The 25,317-nt window shown below is 38.5% G+C and overlaps 2 protein-coding genes across 2 annotated transcripts; one reads left to right on the top strand and one right to left on the bottom strand.

The window, feature by feature from the left end:
* Positions 1-879: 879 nt before the first annotated feature.
* On the top strand, positions 880-8,692 carry haao (3-hydroxyanthranilate 3,4-dioxygenase). Its single transcript, XM_087850385.1, has 11 exons — positions 880-898; positions 1,474-1,620; positions 1,806-1,884; positions 4,185-4,268; positions 5,318-5,424; positions 6,810-6,899; positions 6,986-7,029; positions 7,102-7,247; positions 8,002-8,070; positions 8,153-8,235; positions 8,371-8,692. Exons 2-11 carry the CDS (start codon positions 1,532-1,534, stop codon positions 8,441-8,443), a joined length of 864 nt encoding a protein of 287 aa, XP_087706511.1. The 5' UTR covers positions 880-898; positions 1,474-1,531; the 3' UTR covers positions 8,444-8,692.
* A 4,457-nt stretch (positions 8,693-13,149) lies between these two features.
* Positions 13,150-15,557, bottom strand: LOC102787532 (transmembrane protein 229B-like). The gene is made up of 2 exons (XM_006808056.2): positions 15,478-15,557; positions 13,150-13,631 (listed from the first exon to the last, which is right to left on the bottom strand). Exons 1-2 carry the CDS (start codon positions 15,524-15,526, stop codon positions 13,150-13,152), a joined length of 531 nt encoding a protein of 176 aa, XP_006808119.2. The 5' UTR covers positions 15,527-15,557.
* Between the last annotated feature and the right edge of the window lie 9,760 nt (positions 15,558-25,317).

Genomic DNA, 25,317 nt, shown 5'->3' with positions numbered 1-25,317 from the left:
CACAATATAATACGATAAGGAAGAAGCAGCTGCTCTTGTGATGAATCTTGCTCTACATATCTTGGCAAGAAAACACTGAAAACACGACAGAGCTTGCATCAAAAACATTGTCAATAGTATAGTTAATTGTTTTGTTTTCATACTGAAGGTTAAGTGATTACCAGTTGATTAAATGTCTTAACTCTAAGCACACTTTGTACAGCATATATGATACTGAACAGATTAAATTACCGTTTTCACTTCAGTTTTCTTTGTGGTGGATGTTTTTGTGGCTTCATGTAAGCTTGGCTGACTAAACCTGACTCTTTTTATTGGTCAGTGTATTGTTTGCCCATGACCAAATATCCCACACAGACTTTCATCTTCACTCATCATTGATTCTCAAAAGTTAGTAAACCCTTTAGAATGTTATCTGCTGCGACTTGTTGGGGTTAGGTTCAGAGAAGCTCTTCCGCATGCCTTGGTTGTAATGATTATTCAGTTACTGTTTCCTTTCGCCCAGCACAAAGCAGCCTGGTTTTTCTCCCCTGACCTCTGGCACAAACAAGGCAAACAAGTGTTGCTTTCTCTTATTTGGACCATTCTTTGTAAACTTCATAGATGGTTGTGTTGGAAAATCCAAGTAGATCAATGTTTTCTGTTCACCATGTTTGTACACCCATGTGTTTTGTAGCTTTTGAAGTGTGTGCTGATAATGAGCCAGAATGGCCTCTGGTCCCTCTCTTCTTCAGGCTGGAGGATGCGGCATCCACAAATTCATCTGTCCATCCATCCATCCATCCATCCATCCATCCATCCATCCATCCATCCATCCATCCATCCATCCAGAAATAAAATAAAAAGTTTGATTGGTCTGAGTGACCCCAGGACAGTTTTCTGGTTCGAAATGAGCATACAGGTCTGATTTTTAACTTTTATGCTATCTTGAATTTTAAGAAGGTGCTAAATATTTTACATGTTATACACAATCCCCCCCCCCCCCCCCCCCAAAAAAAAAAGACCACTGAAAAAACAGAGAACTTAATTTTATTACGTGAATTGGTAACACACGATTTAAGCAATTTTTTTTGTTTGTTTTAAAGTCAGATCAACCCAACAGTTTTAGATTACACAAAATGCACAATAAGTCTAACTTGTGTGCTTTTACTTAAATAAAAATAGAAAATTAAAGGAACAGACTTTAATTATAAGTTGATTGAAACCCAACCAAAATATACAACCACCAATGAAGCAGAAAACTGAGTGAATATAATTTTTTACCTCAGCTAGACCTCAAATACCCTTTGTACAGCGTAGGCCGGGTGAAAACTGCTCCCATCGTGGCGTTGTGCATGTTGCAAAGGATTCCATTTGGTCTGCAGAACAGCATTATGTTACTTATTAAACAACAACCTTTAACCCTTGTGCTCCACCCCGATTTGCTTACTCCCACTTCTGCATTTTGGACTTTATGTGTCCTCTTGCTTAAAGCAGTCATAACAGCAGACAGAGAGTCCCAGAGGTTTCATTCTGCAGCACAAATCACATCAAAATGAACAGCAGTACTCTTCAGGTCAATGTGGAACACTGGATTGCAGAAAATCAGAATGCTTTCCTGCCCCCGGTGTGCAACAAACTCATGTAAGTAACACGTTTACTCTTAGCTACACTCTCATTCTTTATTCTTTGCAAATGTGAATTGAGTTTTGTAATTATTAAGCAATGTGTAATTTATGCAGCGGTTTGAACACTTGGGATTCAGACAGTTGAACTGCGAGGACACGCAGTGCATGCACTGACATGATTTTATTTCCTCTTTGTCTCAGGCACTTCTCCCAGGTGCTTGTCATGTTTGTCGGAGGCCCTAACACCAGGAAGGATTATCACATAGAGGAAGGGGAGGAGGTGAGAGTTGGACTAGTCTCTTTTTTCCCCTCATTCCAGCAACAAACATGGACTATGGAAGCAGAAGAGCCTACAATTTAATACAAAAGACAACATTAGTTAGCTTCTTACAGTTTTCTGCAAAGTTGCTTCATTTGTCCTTGTAGGGCCAGTTCCACCCACGTGTTGCAGTGCTTGGTTAGGCTATTCTGGCCAGCTGCTGCTACTGGCTTTCCTTGCTTCTGTGTCAAAGTATAAAGTGTGTCAGCTGACAGCCACTTTCACAACATTAAACATTCACTGCTACTGAATCATGACTCTTGGATACCCTTTTTAGTGTCGTGGTAATTTCTGACATGGTCTAAAAATACAGATCTTTTCTGTCTTTTTTGACAGTTACTTGTGATTTTTTGCGAAAGCTGCAAGCTGCTTCTGCACATTCAATTTTAAACTTTAAAACAAATTTGTTGGCTTTAATTTAAGTTGGTTCATATTAATTAAAACAAAGCATCGCGAAGGCCCACGGTGGGTGTTGACGCAATGTGATTTCTGCCCAGTGCTCTGAATGTTAAAGTGCAGGTCAACGGCGGGAGTAACTATGACTCTCTTAATATAACATAATTATATGGAAACTACAGTTCTTGTAACAGAGTTTGTGTTTAAAAATAGAAAGGAAGAAAGATTAGATTAGAAATGCCATCCAGTAAGTTTTGATGCACTTGGCAGATTGTGGAAAAAAAGAAAAAGAAAACCAAATCCACTAAATGCCTGAGCCAGTCTGAGGAATCTGACTGTCATAAATATTTATGCCATAACACAGGAAGATAAGCTTCTGGTTTGGCTCATGAATGTTATTATTATTATTATTATTTCTACGGGTTTTCTTCTTTTGATTTTAATTGAGGCTGATTATTTGATTATCCATACATTTCTCTCTCAGTGACTCTCCTCACTGAGAGAGAAACGTGTGCCTACATCCTGGAGACTGTTGTCGAGCTTCTTGCTGAACACCAACTGCATCGCACTCAATCAGTTGAATCAGAGTCACGTATGAGCTCTTTGTTTGTAAATCTAAACATGGTGTTTGTTCAAAGAGGCCATGAAGTCAAGGTCAGCTGCAGTTCCAAGAAATGCCCACTGAAGGCTCGAGTGATACAATCCACACATCACATATATGGCTATATGTGGTGCTCTATTTAAGCTGCTTTGTCAGTTGCTACACATCTGCAAGCCACTTTGCCACCCGCCTCCCTTCCATCTGCTCCTTTCATGCTGTATCTGACTTAGTAAATGTCATTTTTTTGTCATTAAAGCCTGTTCTATTAGGGTCCTACTGCTGCTCTACCCACCTCTGACCTTTTAGTTTTCATGGATGAGCAGGGTGGTAAATATGCTGCTCAAAAATTTAAAGGAAGGTGATATGTGGACACTACAGAGGTAGTTCTTGAGGCAGTTGAACTCCTCAAGGATGACAGAGCAATATGTGGCATTGCCATAAGGTTTGCTGTGTCTCCCAGCACAGAGACAGGCAGTTTTTCTAGGAGAGCTGGACAGGGCCACGGACGGTCTGAGTTGCTCTTCATACCCACCTGGCATCATGTGGTGAGACATTCCAGGCAGTTCATTGAGAATGAAAGAATTCCCACTTACTGGCCTCCATGCTCACCTCTGGGACCATCCGATGCCACCAGGTTGCACCTCACACTATCCAGGAGCTCAGTGATGTCCCGGTCCAGACCTTCTAGGACACCATCCGCCATCTCAATAGGAGCATGCCTGACATTACCAGGCATGCATACATGCTCGTGGAGTCCGTACAAACTACTGAGGACCATTTGATTGATTTGCTGCAATAAAATTTTGGTAAATTAGACTAACCTGCTGCATTGTTTTTTCACGTGATTTTCAGCATGTCCTCTCTAGGTTAATAACTGTGATTTTGATCAATCAGTGTAGGATCTTTTTGTTCCTAACACGAAGCACGGAGTGTCTACATTTCTGCCAATGGGAATACTTTTGACTAAAGTAGCTGAAAGGATTCACTGCCCTTTAAGAAATATCAAGAAGCTAAATATAATATTGACATTTGATTCCTTGCATTTGGGAGCCTCTGTGTTATGGCTCCCTCTTGGTTCTTTCAGTATTGATGTACTACATTATCCAGACTGAGCCTTGACTGGTTGGTCTGAGATGTCTTTATGTTAATTGTGACTAACCATTTTTTACAACTGAAGTATCTGCTGATGCCTGCAAATAAATATTTATAACATGTATTTAACCCACTGCCATTCTTTGTTTGTCTTTCTCTCTGTATTAAGTAGTTATTCTACCAGGTGAAGGGGGACATGTGTCTGAAGGTGATTGAAAATGGTAAACACAAGGATGTACACATCAAAGAGGGAGAGGTAAGCTCTAAACTTTTATGTTTCTGCTTCGTACTTTGCTGTGCACAAATACACACTCATTCATTCAGATGGAATTTAACTGTAAAATTGCATAAAACATAAAGAACACTTATTTAAAAAGCATTAATTAAGCTGTTTATGCAAGAGCAGCTGCAGGATTCTACCTCTGGATGGGTACAGAGTAATTTGGTCTGGGCCTTTTAATTGCACAGATTATTATTTTTAATACTTGTGTGAAAAGATTAAGAAAACAATTCCCAATCCATCATTATTAATTGTGAAGCCTGAGACAGGCCGTCTATTCACTTAAACAAAGAGATTGTAATTAAATATCAGATGAGTCAGAAAGAAGTATACTCCTCCTGTGAAAAGGAGGAAGAAAACCTGCAAAAACCAATTTGTTAACAACTGGGGTTTTTCCCGATGAGACTGGTGTCTCATCTTTTAGACATAAGGAAGTCATACAAGTTCAATAACCCATGTCACAACCTGAGCCGTCTACAGCAGCGCCCAAATAAAGTAGAGGAACGTTTCTTCACATTGTGCTGAACCGTGCTGTGCTGCTCAGATTTAACAGGTAATTGTAAATGTGAAACAGGCTGTAGTGAATAGTCAGAATTTGTCAGTGATAATGTCATAAAAGCTGTCTACTAAAAAAACAAACAAACTAACAAAACCACATTTAGTAACTGAAGATAAGACCTAAGAAAATACTTCTCACAGCCAGTCGGGATGGGCCCAGGTCTCTTAGGCCCCCCACAATGTAGTGTGTTAGCTCTAAATTTGTAGTAAGATACTTTAACAGAGAACATAGAAATTATTTGGTCATCTTTCAAAACAGGAATAAAAAAATATTTTATACATAATAGTGAAATGCTGGTTGAGATAGAAAACTGCACTAAACCCTCCTGGAAACTATTTTTCTGCTCCAGTTCCCATCGCTCTCTGCTGATTAGAAATAAGGAAGCGCAGCAAGCTTGTGCAATAAGCTTTATCTCAGGTGAATCTTCTTCACTGTGCATTCCACGACTTTTTGTCTCAAATTCTAGATGTTTCTGCTGCCAGCTCGGATCCCTCACTCCCCCCAGAGGCAGGCTAACACCGTGGGCTTGGTGATGGAAAGGAGAAGACTGCTCACTGAAACCGACTGCCTGAGGTTCACTGCTGTGGCAGTTTCGATTTTATAATGGTCATAAACATGACAGGACACTTAAAAAGAAAAGATTCTTTGCCCTCATAAACACGAGGCAATAAGTTTAATTAAAACTCAGCTGACATAAAAAGAGGTTTTTCAAAGATCAGTAATGAAACGTGTGGTATAAACTGTAAACCAGTTAAATATATTTTATTGGACCAGATTCGATGTAAACTTGAATGTTTACCTTGTAAGTATGTAACAAATTTACATTTTTACAACAAATAAAATCAAATTCAAATCTGACAACATAATCAAATTACAGCAGCATTTTGGGGATTTAACAGTCCCCATGTCAGTTGGAGGGCCAGGGGTGCCAAAATCATTAAATAAATACACAAATAATTAATAAATTGTGTCAATAATTAATTAAAATGTGAAATAAATACATAATCAAATATATAATTTCATTAATTAAACATGTCATTAATTAATTAGAATAGAAAATAAATAATTACATGTTTTGAATGAATAGGCAGTAAATTAATTATTTATGTAATTAATAAATTCCAAATTTAATTAATTTAGTAAACATTTAATTAATTATTTAATGGTATCGCTAATTAATTCATTCTGGCACTCCTGACCCTCCATAAATCACAAGCCGGCTATACTCTAAAGCAGGGGTGTCCAACTCCAGTCCAGGCTTGTTATCAGGCCTTTGCCAACCTTGATGCCATGCTGAGGAGGTAATCCAATCATTTGATTCAGCTGTGTTGGAGTCAGGCTGCATCTAAAAGCTGCAGGATAGTAGCTCTGGAGGGCTGGACTTGGACACCCCTGCTCAATACTCTCCTTACTGTCTGGTTTTCTCTATACAGGACCATAATTTACTAAATAGACAGCATGCTGTATTAAGTAAGACTTAAAACTACACTCATAAAAATGTATGACTTAAACTACTTTAATTAATTAATCAATTTTCAAGTACAAGCAAGAAGAAAAATAAGTACAATGTAAATGTCTAACTTTATCGAATCTGGTCAAATAAAATTTATGGGACTGGTATACTTCAGATTATACCCAGCACATTTTGCTTAATGATTAATTATTTGAACAAATAAACCTTTAATGATATGTATTTACACCACTGGCTACATTTTTTTATATATAAATGATAAATGTTAAGTGATGCCTTGGATTTAATTAAGTGGCTTTCTTCATCAGCAGCTACCTTGTTCTGTTTTATTGTAGGGTCCTACAATAGATAAATAAACATTTTATTGAATTGAGTCTTAGATCTTAGTGAAACACAAAAAAAGCAAACAAACCAAAAAAACCTCCCAAAAACCCAAAAAACAATCCTGTAAACAGATTTTTATGTTAGCATGTATTTGTGCTCTCAGGTACTATGTAGACAACACCACTGACATCCTATTTGAAAAATGGTTCTACTGTCAGGATCTAGGAACCGAGCTGGTGCCAATAATCAAGGAGTAAGGCATCTTTTCATCTTTACAAGTCATACTCAGATCATGCTCTTTCTTTTAAGTATGTTGACTTGACTGTATTTTACTTTCAGGTTCATGGCATCCAAGCAGTACAAAACAGGAAAACCTGATCCAAGTGAGTTGTTCAGAGGAAATTGTAAGTCCCTAAACTTTGAGCTGGTGTCAATGTTTATTATTGGATGGATAGATGAAGTCTTCAGGGAACCTCCTTTCCAGCTGAACACCATGAACGTGATGACGCCCTTCTCCTTCAAAGACTGGCTGGAAAAACAGAGGCCGTCTTTGGGGAATGGCAGGCCCATCGACATGTTCGGAGCTCAGTTTGAGACTGAGGTAAGAAACCTAGTGTCAGGTAATGATCTTATATGAGATGGTTGATCAGGTTTTTTTCAGCCATTTTCAGTAAAACATTTCATTTAGGCCTGCACTCACATATAGTTACAATTTTGGTTTTCATGATTTCTTTCAATTGTGTTTTTTCCCCAAAGTGGAATGATTGCACAGCATCTTTAATTAGTTACAAAAAAACAAACAAAAAAATGTCTTAAATCCACGCAGGGTCAAACGTGTACAAACACACTCAAATATAAAAATGCGTTCACTTATTTTTTTTAATAAGAAATCCTGAAGGTTCTGCAGTGTCCTTGAAGACCAGCTTCTTGTCAGAGATCATGGTTGACTGCTGACAATGGTTGTTTCTTTTTGCACTAAGTAACTGTAGATTACAAGATCACACCTTAAATAAATATTTGTAAGTACAGGTTTAATGTGTGTGCCACCACAAGAAGACACAAATTGTCTCCCTCACATGAGAGGGTATTGGCTCGGACTTTCAGGGACAATCCAGGGGCCACAAAGACACAAGCCTACCCTGAACTGGAAACTACTGGAACAAAATCACATGCCCACGATGAGTGTCTGTAAACTTCTGACCACAACTGTATGGTACGGTCTATCTGGCAGAAAGGATGTTTTGATACTAAAAGTACAAGTCAAAGGTATAATTATTGTTGAAATAACAGGAGACTAGGCGTGTTGTAGATAATGATAGTGATAAACAAGACTCTTTTTACTGCCTCCCCAACAGGCGATGGTGTTCGGACCTGGACTCACAGAGATGACAACACCCCAAACTGATGTGTGGGTTTGGCAGTTGGTATGTATGCAGAGTCTGTCCCAACAGTCTGTCCCTGGACGCACATGTAAATCTCCCTTCCTCCTCTACATCTCTTTCTTAGGAGGGATCTTCCACAGTGACTATGAATGAGCAGGAGTTCAGTCTTCCTGCAGGAGACAGTTTGCTCATTCCCGAGCAGAACCAGTGAGTCAATATCAAGTTGTCAGTAAATTACAAAGTCTTTCACTGAGTGTACAAATTATTGGATCAAAAGTGTTGAAAGTGAACTCTCCAGGGTTTCCAGTGTGGTTTTACATGCAGTGACTTTCTCTGTCGTAGATACCAGTGGCAGAGAGCTGAGGGGACTGTCGCCTTGGTTGTGATCCAAAACCCAGAGAGGAAGAGACCTTAAGCATCAACCGTCAAATCACACCTGCATTGAAACATATGCTGGGAGGCGAGCACATATTATTTAAATGAGCTCGAACAACTGAAAGTATTTTATGTATAAAACAAATACAGTAAGTAGCATAGACCATTTAGTAAGCGTAAACAGTATTAATAAACAATTACAAAATGATGCTATATTCTCGCATTCATCAATCACTACATGTAATTTTATGCGAGTAAAATGCATAAATAAAAACATCCTCATGTCTGAGCATTTGCCCTTTCCTTGTAAGTTGGCTGTTACTCATAAACTGCATTTCTAGTGGCTCTAATGACTTAAAAACACACGTTTCAACAGGTATCGGGAACATAACATTGTTGTCAGATGAACTTTTCCAACGAACTTGCTTCATAGCCGCCTACATGTTTTGTGTAGTTTCTTACAAAACTGACATGTAGAACCTGCTGCTGTAATAAAATTTGAATAGTTCCAGATGTATGGAGGTGAACTGATACAGCGCGCTAACAGGAATTTGACTCCTTAGCAGGCTGTCTGTTCACGTCTGTTCACGTCTGTTCACGTCAACCAGCAGACTGACAGTTTCGGAGCCAAACCCAATGCTTTGTTTTGATTTTTGTAACCAAAATAATTCTGTTTAATAACATTACTTATCTAGTGTTAGTTTTACAATTACTTAAAAGAAATGAATTTGATTACTTCCCAGTAAAAAGTAATTTGTTATGCTGCTTTTTGTTTTTGTTTTTATATTTCTTTCATGTTGCTCAGTAGCATGTCCTGAAATACACTGTGACATAATTACCAGTTACCAGTATGAACCTTCGGCTACAGTCCCAGATAATAAGATAAATCCTTTTCTTAAAAAGAACATTTTTTCTTTTAAGGTTACATTTGAACACAAAACAAAGTGGAAAACCACCACATAGACTTCAAAGTGTTGCCACTGTGATTCTAACTTGAATGCTACAGCGCTCTAAGACTACTCATCACTCGCTTTGTTACATGGTGATGAATAAGATGTGTCTCTGCTGGCTCTGTGCTGACACGTTGTTTGTGTAGATGTCTGCAAAGACCCGATGTTGTGTTAGCAGTACAGTGTGGCTGTTTCTGTCCTGGACACAATTTGTACTTTACCATCACCCTCCTGTGTTTTTATGCAATGAAAATAAAAGTAATGTTGGTATTTCCACTCCTCCGTTGTAGACTGCTCCACCCTGTCTATTCCCTGCACATCTTAGTACAACTGCACAACTGATGGTAAATGCTACTGCGCTACGTCCAGTGCAACTGTAACGCAACTGCAGGCAGAAAACAGAAAACCATGTTTCATATTTCTTCTTTCCTCTCGTCATGTAGAAGATTGCAGGAACATTACATTGCTGTGTTCATAAAAAACCTATTTTATGCAAAAATAGATGTAAAAACAAATTAATTTAAGCATCACAACCCAAAATTTTCATATATTTGTAATATTAGTAACCTCTATGTCATACCCTTTCCCTGGTCACCAAAACAGTATGGAGAAATTTACAAGGAAAATTTGATATTAAAAAAGACACAACAGCAAGTGTTTTTAGGTCTAAAATAAGGCCTTAGCAAAGCCTTTTCCTTCTGTTACCCTCATTGCTGCTGTGAGATTTTCCTATAGATTTCAACCACCTTCATTTCTTAAAATGTCTCTGATTTTTGTGTTGTCTCCCTCACTTTTCTTTTGTTTCCTTCCCCCCGGATAGCAGAGGATGATTAAAATGAGAAAATTAATTACATTTTAAAGTATTACAACCATAAATGAATATAACCTCTTGCTCTGAAAAGTGAGTAAATCTTCATGTAAAAATTATTTATCGATACTTTTCTTTTTACTTTTCTTACTTGTAGCTGTATTAATTGATGCCCTCAATCATTAAATACTCCTCAATCCAAGCATGAACTCTAAGTCACATCTGTATTAGAAAGCGCTGTCCTGCTCACTGAGAAGCATTTCATGGACTAACACATAAAGACTAAATGATGTAAACCCTGCAATAAAAGTGATTAAAGAATGTGAAAACTGCACTCTCCCATCAGATGTAATTGTATGTGAGTGCTGAGAGAAAATAAATAAATATCTATGGAAATAACATTACGTGCTTTCCTTGCAAGATGACTGTCACTCATAAACTTCAGTCCCAGCGGCTTAAAAACACAAGTTTCAACGAGTATCAGGAACGCAGCCTTGTTGTCAGATGACACTGCTGTTAGGTGCCAACTTCCGCTTGCCAGATTCCTATTTAATCATCACTGTTTAATGGAGTACAGGTTTTCCCCCAGTACTGCACAAATGACTGAAAATGAGTTCAAAGCATATTTGGCTGTGAGATACCAGTCATAATTATCGATGGCACCCAGACTAAAAAAACAAATACAAATATTTTTTTAATGAACATTTTCTGAATTGTTTTCACTACACTTTTCCCATGGACGTGTAAGCTATAAATTAAGATCCAGGAACGTTGCCCTGCAATAAAACGTTCCAGCTAGGTGGGACAATATTTATTAATAAGTAATGGGAACTATGGGTGTGGAGATTGCTGCGTTGGACATTTCTGATTGGTTGAGTACTTGTCTTCTGCTTTTCAACCACCTACATTTGTCATGTAGTCTCTTACAAAGCTGACATTTAAGAACTGGTGACACTTTATAAATCAGCAGTGTAATTAGCCTTCAGTCGACAGTTTGAAAGAGCCTTTCAATAAAGATTTGAATTGTTCCAGATACTTATTAGGTTTTGTCTACTATTTTATTTACCCCCAGTGCTGAAATTTGAGCTTGTTTGAATTCAGAATTTTACTGCTTTAGATGCACCAGCAAAAAATGTTACCAGGAAGGCACCAATCACAGCACAGACAAATGTACAGGGCTAAACGCACAATGCAGGGTACGTGTTTGTTTAGCTACATTTGTGGACATTTCCTGTTTTTTATTCTCACTGTTTGTTTAATTTTTGCTCCCATCTACTACTTTGCAGGACGCTTTGTCTCACGTTATCTGTGGAGACTTAAATAGGCCGGTGTCTTGTCTTGCATAGACAGAGCGTAAATCTATGTTTGCCTTTGTGTAATGTGCATAAAAGTGCTGAACGACATGTGCTGTTATCAGTGTGGGGGAGTAACAGAATACATGTACGTTACGTATTTAAAATACAAAATATGAGTAACTCTATTCCGTTACAGTTACCGTTTAAAAAGGTGGTATTTAGAATACAGTTACTTTGTTGAAATAAATGGATTACACGGTGGTACTTCCCTGTTTCATATTGTGGCGGGTCAGGACTGTTTGGGTTTTGTTTGACAGCTACGTTCTGTTGTTCCAGGTGGCAGCGTTACGGTTGCCATGGTTACAGGGTGACGCTCTCTCTCTCTGTTTCCTGGGTGAGAGAGGCCTTTTTGTTGTTGTTGTGCTAAGCTAATAGGCAGAATGCTACAGGTATAGCTCTAAAGAATGTAGCATCATAGGCAGCGTAGTCCGTGCTGCAGGGAGAATGGACTGCCATACACGTTATGTGTCTGTGAGCGAGGGAGGGAGAAAAAGGAAAAGTATGAGCTGTCATCGAGCAAAAACGGGAGCTGGAAGCATGTAAATATAATAATAACCACTGCAGCCAAGAAGAGTGCCTGACGAGCCCAGTTGTAAGTAAGCTATTAAGACTCGACTGTACACCGTGTGTGTTTTCCTCCAAAAACAATAAGTTCCGTTGGAGCAGCCTTTCAACGCCTCTCTTTGTCTCTCGCTAGCAAAGTTGACCCAGACAACAAAGTAAAGCTAGTTTTTGGCTACGACACAGAACCCGCCGTATTAGCCAGAGGTCCCTTTACTACGGTTCGGAGCCGCGGACCTGCAGTAACAGTAATAAATCACAGCAATAGTACATTCATGTAATTGTAAACAGCATGATAATATATTAAGTAATCCAAAGTATTCAGAGTACGTTACTCTCATTGAGTAACATAACGGAATACGTTACAGAATACATTTTGGGGCATGTATTCTGTAATCTGTAGTGGAATACATTTTAAAAGTAACCTTCCCAACACTGGCTGTTATTGTTCAGTTTTTTTTTTAATACATACACTAACTTCCTCATTGCAAGTACAAGCTGTTTTAAACAATCTTTTTAATGGATGAAATATTGGAGAGTTCCTTGTTCGCTTACGTGCATGAATTTGGCCTTGAAGCTACAAAGAGAAGAGCATTTATGTTGCATTGAGAGAATAGATTGCTGGAGTTTCTTCTACTTTCAATGAGGCTAAACGTTTAAAGTAAAACTGCTTCTTAAAGCAAAGATATAAAAAGGTGAGTGTTGACTGTATTAAGCGAGTAATCCTTTGGGAAAAGATCAAAGGATTTAAGAAAGCTGGCTTCTCAATAGTTCAAAGCTCATTGTTGATCATTCTTTCTGTTTTTTATTCACTTTACTATAAAACTACACCTGCTGTTTCTTCATAATATTTTATTTTTCCAAGTGTCCAGGCTAATTCATATCTGTGGCTTTATGTAGACTTTTTGTTATCTTATTTTCCAAAATCAAGACTACTCCTTTAATGTACTTTCACAGTCAGGTTTATTATACTGCTAAAAACAACAGAATAATTACTTTCAATATAATTAATATGAAATTAATTAATTAAGTGTTTTGGAAGCACATGAGTCCAGATCGTCACAACAGCGGTTCAGTTATGCAGTCTTATTCTTAAAGTGTGCCTGATCACATGCTGTTCTGCTATATATGCAGCCACAGCCCAGGGAAGTGCATAGTCCAGAGTTATCAGTCCTCTCAGGTTGTACCTATGGCCTGAGTAGTCCCATGGACAGGCTCCCAACAAACTAAGCCCCACACCCCAGCTGAACTCCCACAGGTAGATGAAAACAGTGTAGAGCACGAGCCGCACAGTCAGTGGGTGATTCTGAGCGAGCATCAGGGCCCTCAGCCTCTCCATGAGATAGATTGCTGTGGCATACATGGGCAGCGCCCACAGACTGCTGTGGCCTGCCAGCCTCCTGTCCTGGGTGCTGCACCAGTCCCACACAGCAGTGAAGGCCACCTCGCAGAGGCAGCCATGCAGCGCATACACGTAGAGACGAACAAGAGCAGAAACAGGTCGAGCAGGGCTGCTGCCATGTGGTTCTGCCGGGGAGTCATTTTCAACAATCCCTGTCAAAAAGAGACAGAAATTACTGGATGTTTTCATCTTTTCTTAAACTATTTAATATATGTAGTTTTCTAAAAAAAAAAAACTTTTCAAAGATTTTTAATAGTTTAGAGTAAACAGATTAAGCCTGGGCTAATAAATAATGAGAATAAATTAGATGAGTGCTCTCATTTCTTTGCTGTAAATATTAAGGGCATCCAGATATTTAGCTCAGCTTAGCAGTAAGACTGTTCAACTGATTTCTCTCTGTTTTTGTAGGGTTTCACCTTATAATGCAAAGTAACTAGAGGTGCCTGTTGTTGTGATTTGACAGAAAAATGTAATTGAATTTGTCTGTCTACCTGTCAAACTAATAAATTCAGTTCACTTCTAATTTTTACTGTGCACAGACAAGAATGACTTTGACAGCCAATTGCCCATAAAGTGTTTTTATTTGAAAGACTTTGTACAGAATAAAAATAAAAATTATAATAATTGCTGACTTTTATAAGACTTTACGTTCGTTTTGGGTTGTGTCAGACTAACACCCCCCCCCCCCCCCCCCCCTCTGTCTCCAGCTGTTCTACACTGTTCAGTCAGCCTGTAGGTTGACTGTACAGTATTACATATATTGTTATTGTATCTTTATTTCAGACATATAGAGCAAACCAATACATACACGTACACATACTTGCATTTACATGTACAAATACGAATATATATGTACATTCACTCACACACACACACACACACGTATGTGCTACATGGACTGAAATGAGGTTTTAAAGGAAGATGCCGCCTGGTCAGAAATATCACTGAAAATTAATATTTGGGTGGTGAAACAAATTAAATGCAAAATATGTTGAAGTGAACATCAGAAAACAATATTTACAAAATATTAACTTTAGCTGAGGGTAACAGCTAGCCTTAATTAACCAAAGTTCAAAGACTATAGTTTAGTTTTCACTTCCTATTTTCTTATTTTTTGTGGAAGGTTCAAGCTTTTGTATTATAAATTCTATCGAGATGATTTACATTTATTAAAAGCCAAACTTAAAAAGTTTACTGATTTCAGCAAACTATTCTGTGCCACGTTTTTTTCTCATAATGTCTCTGGATTATGGGTTATGGCTCTCACTCTTTTGTTTTTAATGGATGTAAAGTAAGATGATCAAAATCAGAAAAAAATGAAATGATAAATTACTTCAACCATAGATGGAAATAGCTTCCTGCTCTGAAAAGTAATCAGATTATTTACGGATAAAAGTCTGTTTTAAAGACATTTTTCTTCCTTTTAATTACATTATTCAACACTCTCTTTCATGAAATTGTAAAGTCTGAGCAATAAATCCTGTTTTCATAATTTCTTGAACGGGTGTCGAAGGCTGTTAAGTCTATTAATATATTAAACAGCGTGTTTAACATTAATCTACCTTGCCAGCATTTTCCTGTCCAGATAAAAAAAATCTTAAAATTTTAAGAGAAAGAAAATTTTGTTGAATTTTGTTCCTTACATTATTCAGTTCAAAATGAATTCACTCGCTCATTCTCAGGCCACGCAGCACAGCTGACAGGCTCTCGTGTGGATTAACAGGCTAATAGCCCTACTTAGCAAATTAAAGGCTTGGACTGACTTCAACAAGTTTTCACTTTGCTATAAATATCAGCTAGGCGACTTTCACGGTCAATTATTTTTCCCAGTCAATACAATCAGTAATAATTTACCATCTGTACAGAATTGAACTCCATCACTTTGCTTCTTCACTCAGTGCAGAAGAAATAAAGATGCAGTGGCAGGTAGGACCACCTCAAGTTTTTTCTTCTTCAGTCATTACACATTTTAAAATGCTATTAGCAGTTATAACTCACCTTGATCGTTACCTCGCATTCGCCTCACATTGAGTTTACTCGTCTCCATTGCTTGTCGGCATATGTGTCTCTGTGCCTTTGTAATCTCTTAGCTCTCTAGTGTGTGTGTGTGTGTGTGTGTGTGTGTGTGCATGTGCTTGGGTCTTGGGCTAAACATTAAGCTGCTCTATGTTATCAGAGTGAGACAGTGATGTCCCTGTCACAGGCTGAAGCTGTGAACTGAGGGAAAACTCGGGAAGCAAACCTGGACCACCTGAGCAGTAACTGTGTGTGTGTTGTGTGCAAATCCCAGTATTGATCCCACAGTGGCTGTTTGAGTGTTTTAAGCATACAATAAGTGAGCGAAGAATTGTATCGATGAGTGTTTTCAAAGGGCAGACACGGAAGCGCCATATAATGCTGTATCTGAGTCATGCAGTGGGTCAGATTGGCGGTTATCAGTGAACTACAGTACTTAGGTGTGTCAGAGAAGCTAGTCAGAAATCATATTAATAGATCAGTTTAATATTTACAGTATATCAGCTAAATTAAAGAATGGCACTTTGGTTGGCCAGTCCACCACTTTTCCCACCTAAGACACTTCAACAAGTCTGAAGCAGATTGCCGTGAAATCCAGAAATTTCATTGTTCAGTCATTATTTAGGACATATTAATTGGGCATTTACCTTTAAAATGATTAGTAAAGATTAGCGCAATAACACAAATTTAGAAAGTGACAGAAAAAACAATACACCAGACACCCAGTACAGACTAATACGTTTGGTCCAAGTACAGCCTACATTCAAATAGCTTTCAATATTTTCATAGTTACATCATATTCAAATGTATTGTATTTATTTGGTGTGCATAAAAACCTTTCACCGTCCTCTCTGTAGCTAGTTTATGCGTTTATTAGTTTATTTAGGGAGCTGAATGGCTTGGGTACAGGGAAAAATTTATATAATGTTATTATGTTTTCTTTTCTTATTATAGAAATAAGGAAGTGGATTACGCTCATTAATTACTGACACCAACTGACATGTACACAAAGATGCCAATATACAAATAAGCACATATGGTACAAATATGGAAGCGAGCTCTTAACAGCCTGGTTTCACACATGCATAGTACACACTGCAACCATAAAGTGGGTCTGAGAGCAGATGTCAGTCCTGATGTGGTGGCGCTGCTTGCTTGTGTGTGTTTGTTTTATGTGTATGCTAATAAAACAGTTGAATGAATGGCAGCCGTCCAGATCAGAGTCCAGTGATTCTGGCAAACACACAGCTGACATTTTATAGTACGGCATGAGAGCGGACGGGATGAGTGAATTCTGGTAGATCATGAAGTCAAGTATGGTGTAATCCAGGAAGATCAACTGGTCTCAGTGTCAGCCCACATCAGTTGATGGCTTGATTATTCTTCTATGCGTGAAAATCTGAAAGAGGTCACACTATTTAAGCCGCTTCAGCCTGACTGTGTTTGCTGTGCATCTGCAAGCTGCATTGCAACCCACCTCTACCCTAGCTCCCCCTTTGATGCTGTGTCTGACTCAATCATCACTATATTTGTTTTCAATGTTGCCTGTTGTGCTCTGTGCTGGGCTCTTGCTGCAGCTGTTCTTGCCTTACACTTTCCTCGTATGCATGTGGAAGGGAAGGACCCAGACCAGAGCAATGCCAGTAAATATGAATTCCTGCAGATAGAGATAAAAATCATCCTTTGACAGCAGTGGCCCTGGCTCATCTGAAGAGAAGACAAGATTCAGAAAGTCCCATAAAGGTGACTCTGTTCATCTGGATGTATCATTGATTAGCAACCAGTGATCAAAGACCATTGATTAATATTTCTGAGCACCATTCACAGAGAAATGGGGAATGGCTGCAATTAGTCTCAATTCAGAGATGGTCTTTCCCCTTTCCTTGACCTCACAGCCCATTGTTCGTCAGTGGTGATCGCTTCAGTCATTATGAAAACGTACAGTCTATAATTATGGTGAGGTAGTCGGGTGTGTGTGTGTGTGTGTGTGTGTGTGTGTGTGTGTGTGTGTTTAGTTTACAACTAGAGGAATGAGTGTGTTTCCAAATTAACCAAAAATAAAATAAAGTAAAATAAAATTACACAGGTTTGAAAATACACTGCTGAGGCAGATTGGTTTCAATATTAAAATACCTTTATTTGAATACATTTATAGAAAACAGGGAGAGCAAAAATAATTCTAAGCAATTAACAGCCCGGACTACAATGAGAGTTGACTGTGGCATGGCCTATCCTGTAGTAGTGTCCTAAATTAAATAAAACAACCATATACTGAGCTGGACTTACCAGAAGCTGAGGACCATGAGAGAGAAAAATCACACAGACACACCATCCAACTTTGCACCCAAGGTGCTGTACAACAAAAGTAGTGTGGAAAACAACCCACCACCAAAGGTTCCACGGCTACTGGCTTATCCTCGGTTCACCTCAGTAAAAAACAAACAACAACATTAAAAGTCCCAAAAATCTAATAGGACACTTAAGCCCCTTTTCCATTAGTACCTACTTGGATCGACTTAGCACGGTTTACTACGGTTTTAAGGGTTTTCCATTGTGGTCATAATACCTGCTACCAAGTACTATTTTAGCACCTCCCCACCCGGGGTTCCAAGTGAGCAGGTACTAAAATGTGACGTCGTCAGACTGCACGCCACCAAGTGGGGAGAGAGACCACACACATTAGGCTACATCTACACTAATCCAGATAAATTTGAAAACAGCGTTTTTGTCTAAAAATGCTCTGCTTTCACACTATCGTTTTTAATCGGTTACGAACAGTTGTTCATCCACACTGAAACGACTGAAAATGCTTATGTTCCTGTATTGCACATGCGTGAAATGTAAGACAATACGACCTGCGTTATTTCTATCTGCCATTTATTTTTGAAATGTTGCTGCTAAATGTCGAGGAAAAGCACCGAATTCGCAGTCCAGACTGTGACGTGAAAACGGCGTTTTCAAATGTATCCACTTTGGAGAGTTTTTTCAAAGAGTTCAGTTTTCCTTGACCAAAAACGCTGTCTCAGTGTGGACGGAAGGCCAAAGCGGAGAGAAAAAGATGCATTTTTAAGCGAAAATGTATTAGTGTGGACATGGCCTTAGGTAGTACTGCATTGTAATGGAAAACCAGTCAACCTGAGTTGAGTTGGGGCGAGCCATAGTGAGTCGATTCGAGTAGTTACTAATGGAAAAGGAGCTTTAGCACCAGGCTCATTGCTCACAGTCAAACTAAAAAAAATCTACACCAAGCATACAATAATAAAAGTCGCACACACTTTTAAAACAAAGTAAGTAAAGTACACAAGCCTAGGAATTTACACTCCACAAGCAAACAGTTGCCTGCACCGATGATGGTCGTTATGACATTTGATCCTAGCAAGCACTCCAAAAAGGCGACTGGAGCAAGCCAAACGTGCAAATACAAATATCAGATGTAAGTAAACACCAGCAAAATAAACGGGCAAGAGATCACTCAAGCCCAGCTATGTTTTATTCTAATTTATAGTCAGTAGCAAAATAATGCCAAATGCTACTTACCCCATAATTAACTGCTATATCAGTTGCTGGTAGTAGTGCGGCGGCCCTCTCCACAACGGCTGGAAATAAGTAAGTCGGCCAATCTGTAAACAGGACAGCAATAAGCCACTATACCACTTATTTAACCTTTAAAGTGGATAGGAAGATACACATACGGCCTACCTGTAACTGTTGTAGAGCCTGATCAAAACTGCCTGATTATCCCAAGAAAATAAGTGCATTGGCGCCTGATACTGCACTCACAAAAGGCAAAGAAGCAATTAATAGGGAAATGAAGCCTGCATGGCCTTATACCGACAGTCGCCACCCTGCAATTAGAGTGCAGGTGTGTTTCCACTCAACCCAACCCGAACAGCAGCCAGAGAGAGAGAGAGAGAGGGAGAGAGGTGGAGAGGGCAGAGTAACCCATCTGGCTACATTAGGTTGGGGAAACCTGCAGTCAGCTGAGACTGAAGAAGTCACTTCTTCAGGTAATTACAGGTTTAAAACAATCAAAAGCACTTGATGTATATGGTATTAACACAAACTTCCTAAAGGAACATATGGATTTGCTTGTATGTCCAACAACTCATGTTTTGAATATGTCTTTCGAACATTCCATTGTTCCAACAGATTGGAAAATTGCTGCAGTTACACCAATTTTCAAAGCAGGTGTGAAGACTGACATGGCTAATTATCGCCCCATAAGCATACTCCCGGTCGTATCTAAAATAGCTGAGAAGTGGGTGGTTAAACTCCTCACTGCTCACCTAGAAAACACCCAACCCTCATTACATCCATTGCAGTTTGGCTTTCGGGCACATCACTCCACAGATACTGCCCTGTGTATGTTAGTGGAGAACTTGAAGAGCTTGCTGGACAAGAGTCCCTGTGTTGGAGCTGTATTTTTAGATCTGAAGAAGGCTTTCGACTCTGTAAACCATCAGATATTGTTGTCCAGATTGACTCAGTTTAATATCTCCAGTCAGGCTCTTCAGTGGTTTGCCTCATATCTCTCACACAGGAAACAGTGTGTGGTGTTGGATGGGGTTAAATCTCCATATTTAGACTGTGATACAGGGGTTCCTCAAGGATCTGTTCTTGGGCCCTTATTGTTCTCTCTTTTTATCAATAACTTACCTGAAGTCTGTCCAAATATATTTGCTCAAATGTATGCGGATGATGCAGTTATATATACGCAAGCAAATAGTGTCCAGCAGGTGGCAAAAGATCTTACAGCTGCTTTAGCATTAATGCATAGCTGGCTGGAGGACTCATGCCTAATGTTGAACACCTCAAAAACTGTCTGTATGTATTTTTCAAAACGCCCCTTAAACTTGAAGCAGTCAAACATATTCCTGGATGGAGTAAAGCTTGAATTAGCTCCAGAATTTAAATATCATGGGGTCATTCTAGACCCAACATTATCCTTCAAGAGTCACATAAATAAAGTGTCCCAGGTACTTAAATTTAATAATCGAAATTTTAATCATATACGTAATAATTTAAATATGAATGTTGCAAAAACTTATTTTTACTCAATGATCATCTCTCATATGGACTATTGTTTGACGTCCTGGTCACTTGCTTGTCCAACAACACTTAAAACTATTGAAAACATTTATAAAAGAAGTTTAAAACTACTTGACAAAAAACTGACTTCCCACCACCACTGTCATGTGTTAAAAAAACATAAATTACTGAACTTCAATAACTTAGTGAAACTTAAAAGAGTGTGTTTAATATATAAAGTCTTACACTCCCTTGCTCCACCACCACTAAAGCAGTTCATTAGGCATAAAGAAAGCTCAGACAGGACCACTCGAGCTACAATCCGAGGAGACTTGTTTATACCCCACAGACGGACAGCATTTGGGCAGAACGTCCTCTCTGTTAAGGGTGGCCATCTGTGGAACAGTCTTCCTCAACCCATTAGAAAATGCTCGACATTCAATTTGTTTAAGGCAAAGGTTAAAAACTGGTTATGGACAAATCAAGTGTGTGATCATGTATGAGTTGTATAGTTTTAATGTTTTATTTGGGAACAGAATGGTGTGTATGTGTAAGTTTGGTGATGGAGTTTTTATTATGAATGAATGATGAATTTTTATGAATTATTGTCTATTTTTTTATGTTTAAGGACAACAGATGGAAATTAGCCTTTGGCTATAATCTGGCATGTTTACATTCATGTAATTTTTTTTTTTTACATTTATGTTCATTAACATGCACTGTCCTAAATAAATAAAATTAAAATTAAAATTAAACTTGGATGATTGATGAAATGTTTCTCCCACTGAAAACTCTACGTTCAGATGAACAGAATCAACGTCTCAGATTTCCTTACCCGGATGACTAAGCATGCATCAGGACAAGTTCCAGTAAGGGGAAATGATGTTTAAATAAGATCCAACAGAGCGATCAAATGGGATGCAATGACATAAATCAGGATGAGAAACAATGGGACAGAATGGCTCAAGCTCAAAGGCTTCATTAGATTAGTGATCTCATGAGTCAGACCCTATTCATTGCCAAACCCCCACTATCATTTGATCTCAGATACACACATTGTATCTTCAACTGTGGTAACATGAAAGTTGAGAAACTAACATGCAGAGATGGGCAGTAACGCGTTACTTGTAACGCGTTACTGTAATCCGATTACTTTTTTCAAGTAACGAGTAAAGTAAGGGATTACTATTGCAAAAATGGTAATTAGATTACCGTTACTTTCCCGTAGGAACGCTGCGTTACTGCGTTACTAAAACCGTGATTTTCTTGCGAGAATGTCTCATAACAGTGATGTAAGCGAGTGTGACGTTCGTGACAACAGCTGTGTGCAGATCAGCAATGGATCATATATGGAGTGCGGGAGAGAGTATGAGCGTACAGCGTTTAAAGCGTGGAAGTACTGACCTTACTTTGAGTTTGATTCCATAAAAAGTGACAAAAACATTAGGGTCCGCTGTGCGTGGGAAGAAAACTTCTTTTTACAGCGAAAAAAACCCCTAAACTTCCGAGCAATCACCGAGTAGCTACGACGTAATGGGAAACTCACAGAGAAACTGCCGTATCCTTCCACTGACCGCTGCGGCACACCTGCACCAGGATAAACCTCCGCCTACTCTACTCCTGCTTTACAGGTGAAAATAGAGCAAAAGGACCGCTAGTCTTTGACTTTATTTATTTTCTGCTGTGTTTTACTTGCATCTGAAAGAGTGAGTGTAAACACACAAAAAAAAAATAATATATATATATATATATATATATATATATATATATATATATATATATATATATTTAAATATATATATATATATATATTACGTGCTGGAATGTGCAGAAAATAGGTTTAAATGTTAAACAAATTTCTTCCAGTCAGAGAATGGTGCATATAATTAAAATTTTGCTTCATGCATAAAGTTAAAAGATTAAAACTAACAAAACAAGTTTTAAAAAGAGACTTTTCCATTTGATTACATTTTGTATGATGGATTATGTAGAAAAAGTAGAATTGGGCTGAAAGATCTATCGCTTTATCACCTATTCAGGTTGTAAATCATGTTTTTAAAAAGTAACTAAGTAACTAAGTAACTAAGTAATTAATTACTTTTGAAAATAAGTAATCAGTAAAGTAACGGGATTACTTTTTTGGGGAAGTAATCAGTAATTAATTACTGATTACTTTTTTCAAGTAACTTGACCAACACTGCTAACATGTTTCCAAAATCTGTTGCCAAAGTTTTCAAAAACACTTTTGTCATAGTTCCAAATAGAGAGCATGCCTTCAAGACTACTTTTTGCCATGTTGACACAGAGACAGTTTGTAAAAAAACCCCAAAACCCTAAGATTGATTGGGCCAAAAGGTATCGAGGTTACAAAGAAAAATGCAAAAAATAAGATTTGTTTTTTATGGTCTCTGGAATTGCTTTTTGTCCATTACTAGATGTAAAAGATGCAGTCATTGTGATATTATCCATTGATAAGCATGTTGGCCGTTACTATTTTAGTGCTTTGAAACCAGAGTTGATAAAAAGGAACAGATCTGAGTGAAAGGGACACTGTATGCTCATAACACCAGAACTTGTCAATCATAAACCCCCTAGGGCAGCCCCGGCCTATAGTATAGCCTATTTTATCATCTGTATTGTGGTTCTTAATGAAGGTAATAATGTCAGTCAGTAAGTAAGACTTGAAAGTGAAAAGGAGGAGAAGGATTGCTTTCTCATAGACTTCTATGCAATCATGCCTCCAGCCAGCATTTAGTAGGGTTGCAGCAAAGGACAGTGGGCAAATACATAAACAGTCTCTATGGGCCCTCATCCTTTCTTGATCTACAGGGTGGGCCATTTATATGGATACACTGTAATAACATGGGAATGGTTGGTGATATTAAAGTCCTGTTTGTGGCACATTAGTATATGTGAGGGGGCAAACTCCTCAAGATGGGTGGTGACCATGGCGGCCATTTAGAAGTCGGCCATCTTGGATACAATTTTTGTTTTTTCAATAGGAAGAGGGCCATGTGACACATCAAACTTATTGGTAATGTCACAAGAAAAACAATGATGTGCTTGGTTTCAACGTAACTTTATTCTTTCATGAGTTATTTACAAGTTTCTGACCACTTATAAAATGTGTTAAATGTGCTGCCCATTGTGTTGGATTGTCAATGCAACCCTCTTCTCCCACTCTTCACACACTGATAGCAACACCGCAGGAGAAATGCCAGCACGGGCATCCAGTATCCGTAGTTTCAGGTGCTGCACATCTCGTATCTTCACACCATAGACAATTGCCTTCAGCTGACCCCAAAGATAAAAGTCTAAGGGGGTCAGATCGGGAGACCTTGGGGGCCATTCAACTGGTCCATGATGACGAATCCACTTTCCAGGAAACTGTTCATCTAGGAATGCTCGGACCTGGCACCTATAATGTGGTGGTGCACCATCTTGCTGGAAACTCAGGGAACGTGCCAGCTTCAGTGCATAAAGAGGGGAACACATCATCATGTAGCAATTTCAAATATCCAGTGGCCTTGAGGTTTCCATTGATGAAGAATGGACCCACTATCGTTGTACCCCATATCGTGGCTCAAAAGAGTTGGCAGTTCGTCTTGTAACCGGAAGGTTGCCGGTTCGAGCCCCGGCTCGGACAGTCTCGCTCGTTGTGTCCTTGGGCAAGACACTTCACGCTCCCCACGTGTTAAACTCTTCGACATGTCAATGGCTGTGAATAAAGAGAAACTTGTAAATAACTCATGAAAGAATAAAGTTACGTTGAAACCAAGCACACCATTGTTTTTCTTGTGACATTACCAATAAGTTTAATGTGTCACATGACCCTCTTCCTATTGAAAAAACAAAAGTTGTATCCAAGATGGCCGACTTCTAAATGGCCACCATGCTCACCACCCATCTTGAGGAGTTTGCCCCCTCACATATAATAATGTGCCACAAACAGGACTTTAATATCACCAACCATTCCCATGTTATTACGGTGTATCCATATAAATGGCCCACCCTGTATATCTCTCATGTATCTTTAGATGTTTTTGTCATTTCAAACAAATAATTGATTTAACAACTATACACAACAATCCGTAGTGGTAACTAGAATTGCCAGTAATCAGGAAATCATATGACACATATAAGAAAAATCTACAATACATCCATGTTTGAACAGTTTGAAATCTCTTCACATTTCAGCCTCACTTCATATTATAGTTTACTTTATTGTAGAGTTTTGCTTGGAGTATCAAGCTTAAGAGTACATGATTTTCTTTATTTAAGGATGATTACGTGTGATATGAGTATAATATGATTTATGCAATGTTATATAAAAAACCTTAAAAATACAATTTTATTTTTGTAGCACTTCTAATATGATCTGTCCTCGCTTCATTATCCCCATTACCCTCAGGACAATTTTCTCTCTCTTTTTACTTACTATCGTCTTCTTGCTCACTATTTGGTACACAGGCAGACCTTTAGTAACGCGAGGACTGATATCAGACTTCTTACAGCCTGTTTCTGTTTTCAACCTGATTGTGATATCCAAAAAGATAAGTTAAAAGTAAGTAAGTAAAATTTTATTGGCCATATGCTTTCAACCTTTCAAATGCCAGAAGATAAAACCAAATGTTAAGCAAAAGAGACCACTAATTTCCCAGATCTTAAGCTCAAAGGAAGAGAGACCTGCTCGGGATGTACAGATGTTCCCCAATGCTGGTTCTTGTCCATGGAGAGCAGAAGGCAGAATCTTAAAAGGCTGTCTGTGTAACTGAGTCACTGCATGCTGTGAGT

This window comes from Neolamprologus brichardi, chromosome 13, assembly GCF_056152115.1.
Source record: "Neolamprologus brichardi isolate AB-2024 chromosome 13, ASM5615211v1, whole genome shotgun sequence".
NCBI lineage: Eukaryota > Metazoa > Chordata > Actinopteri > Cichliformes > Cichlidae > Neolamprologus > Neolamprologus brichardi.
Note: the sequence above shows the minus strand (reverse complement) of the source record. Positions and strands in the feature narration are given on the sequence as shown.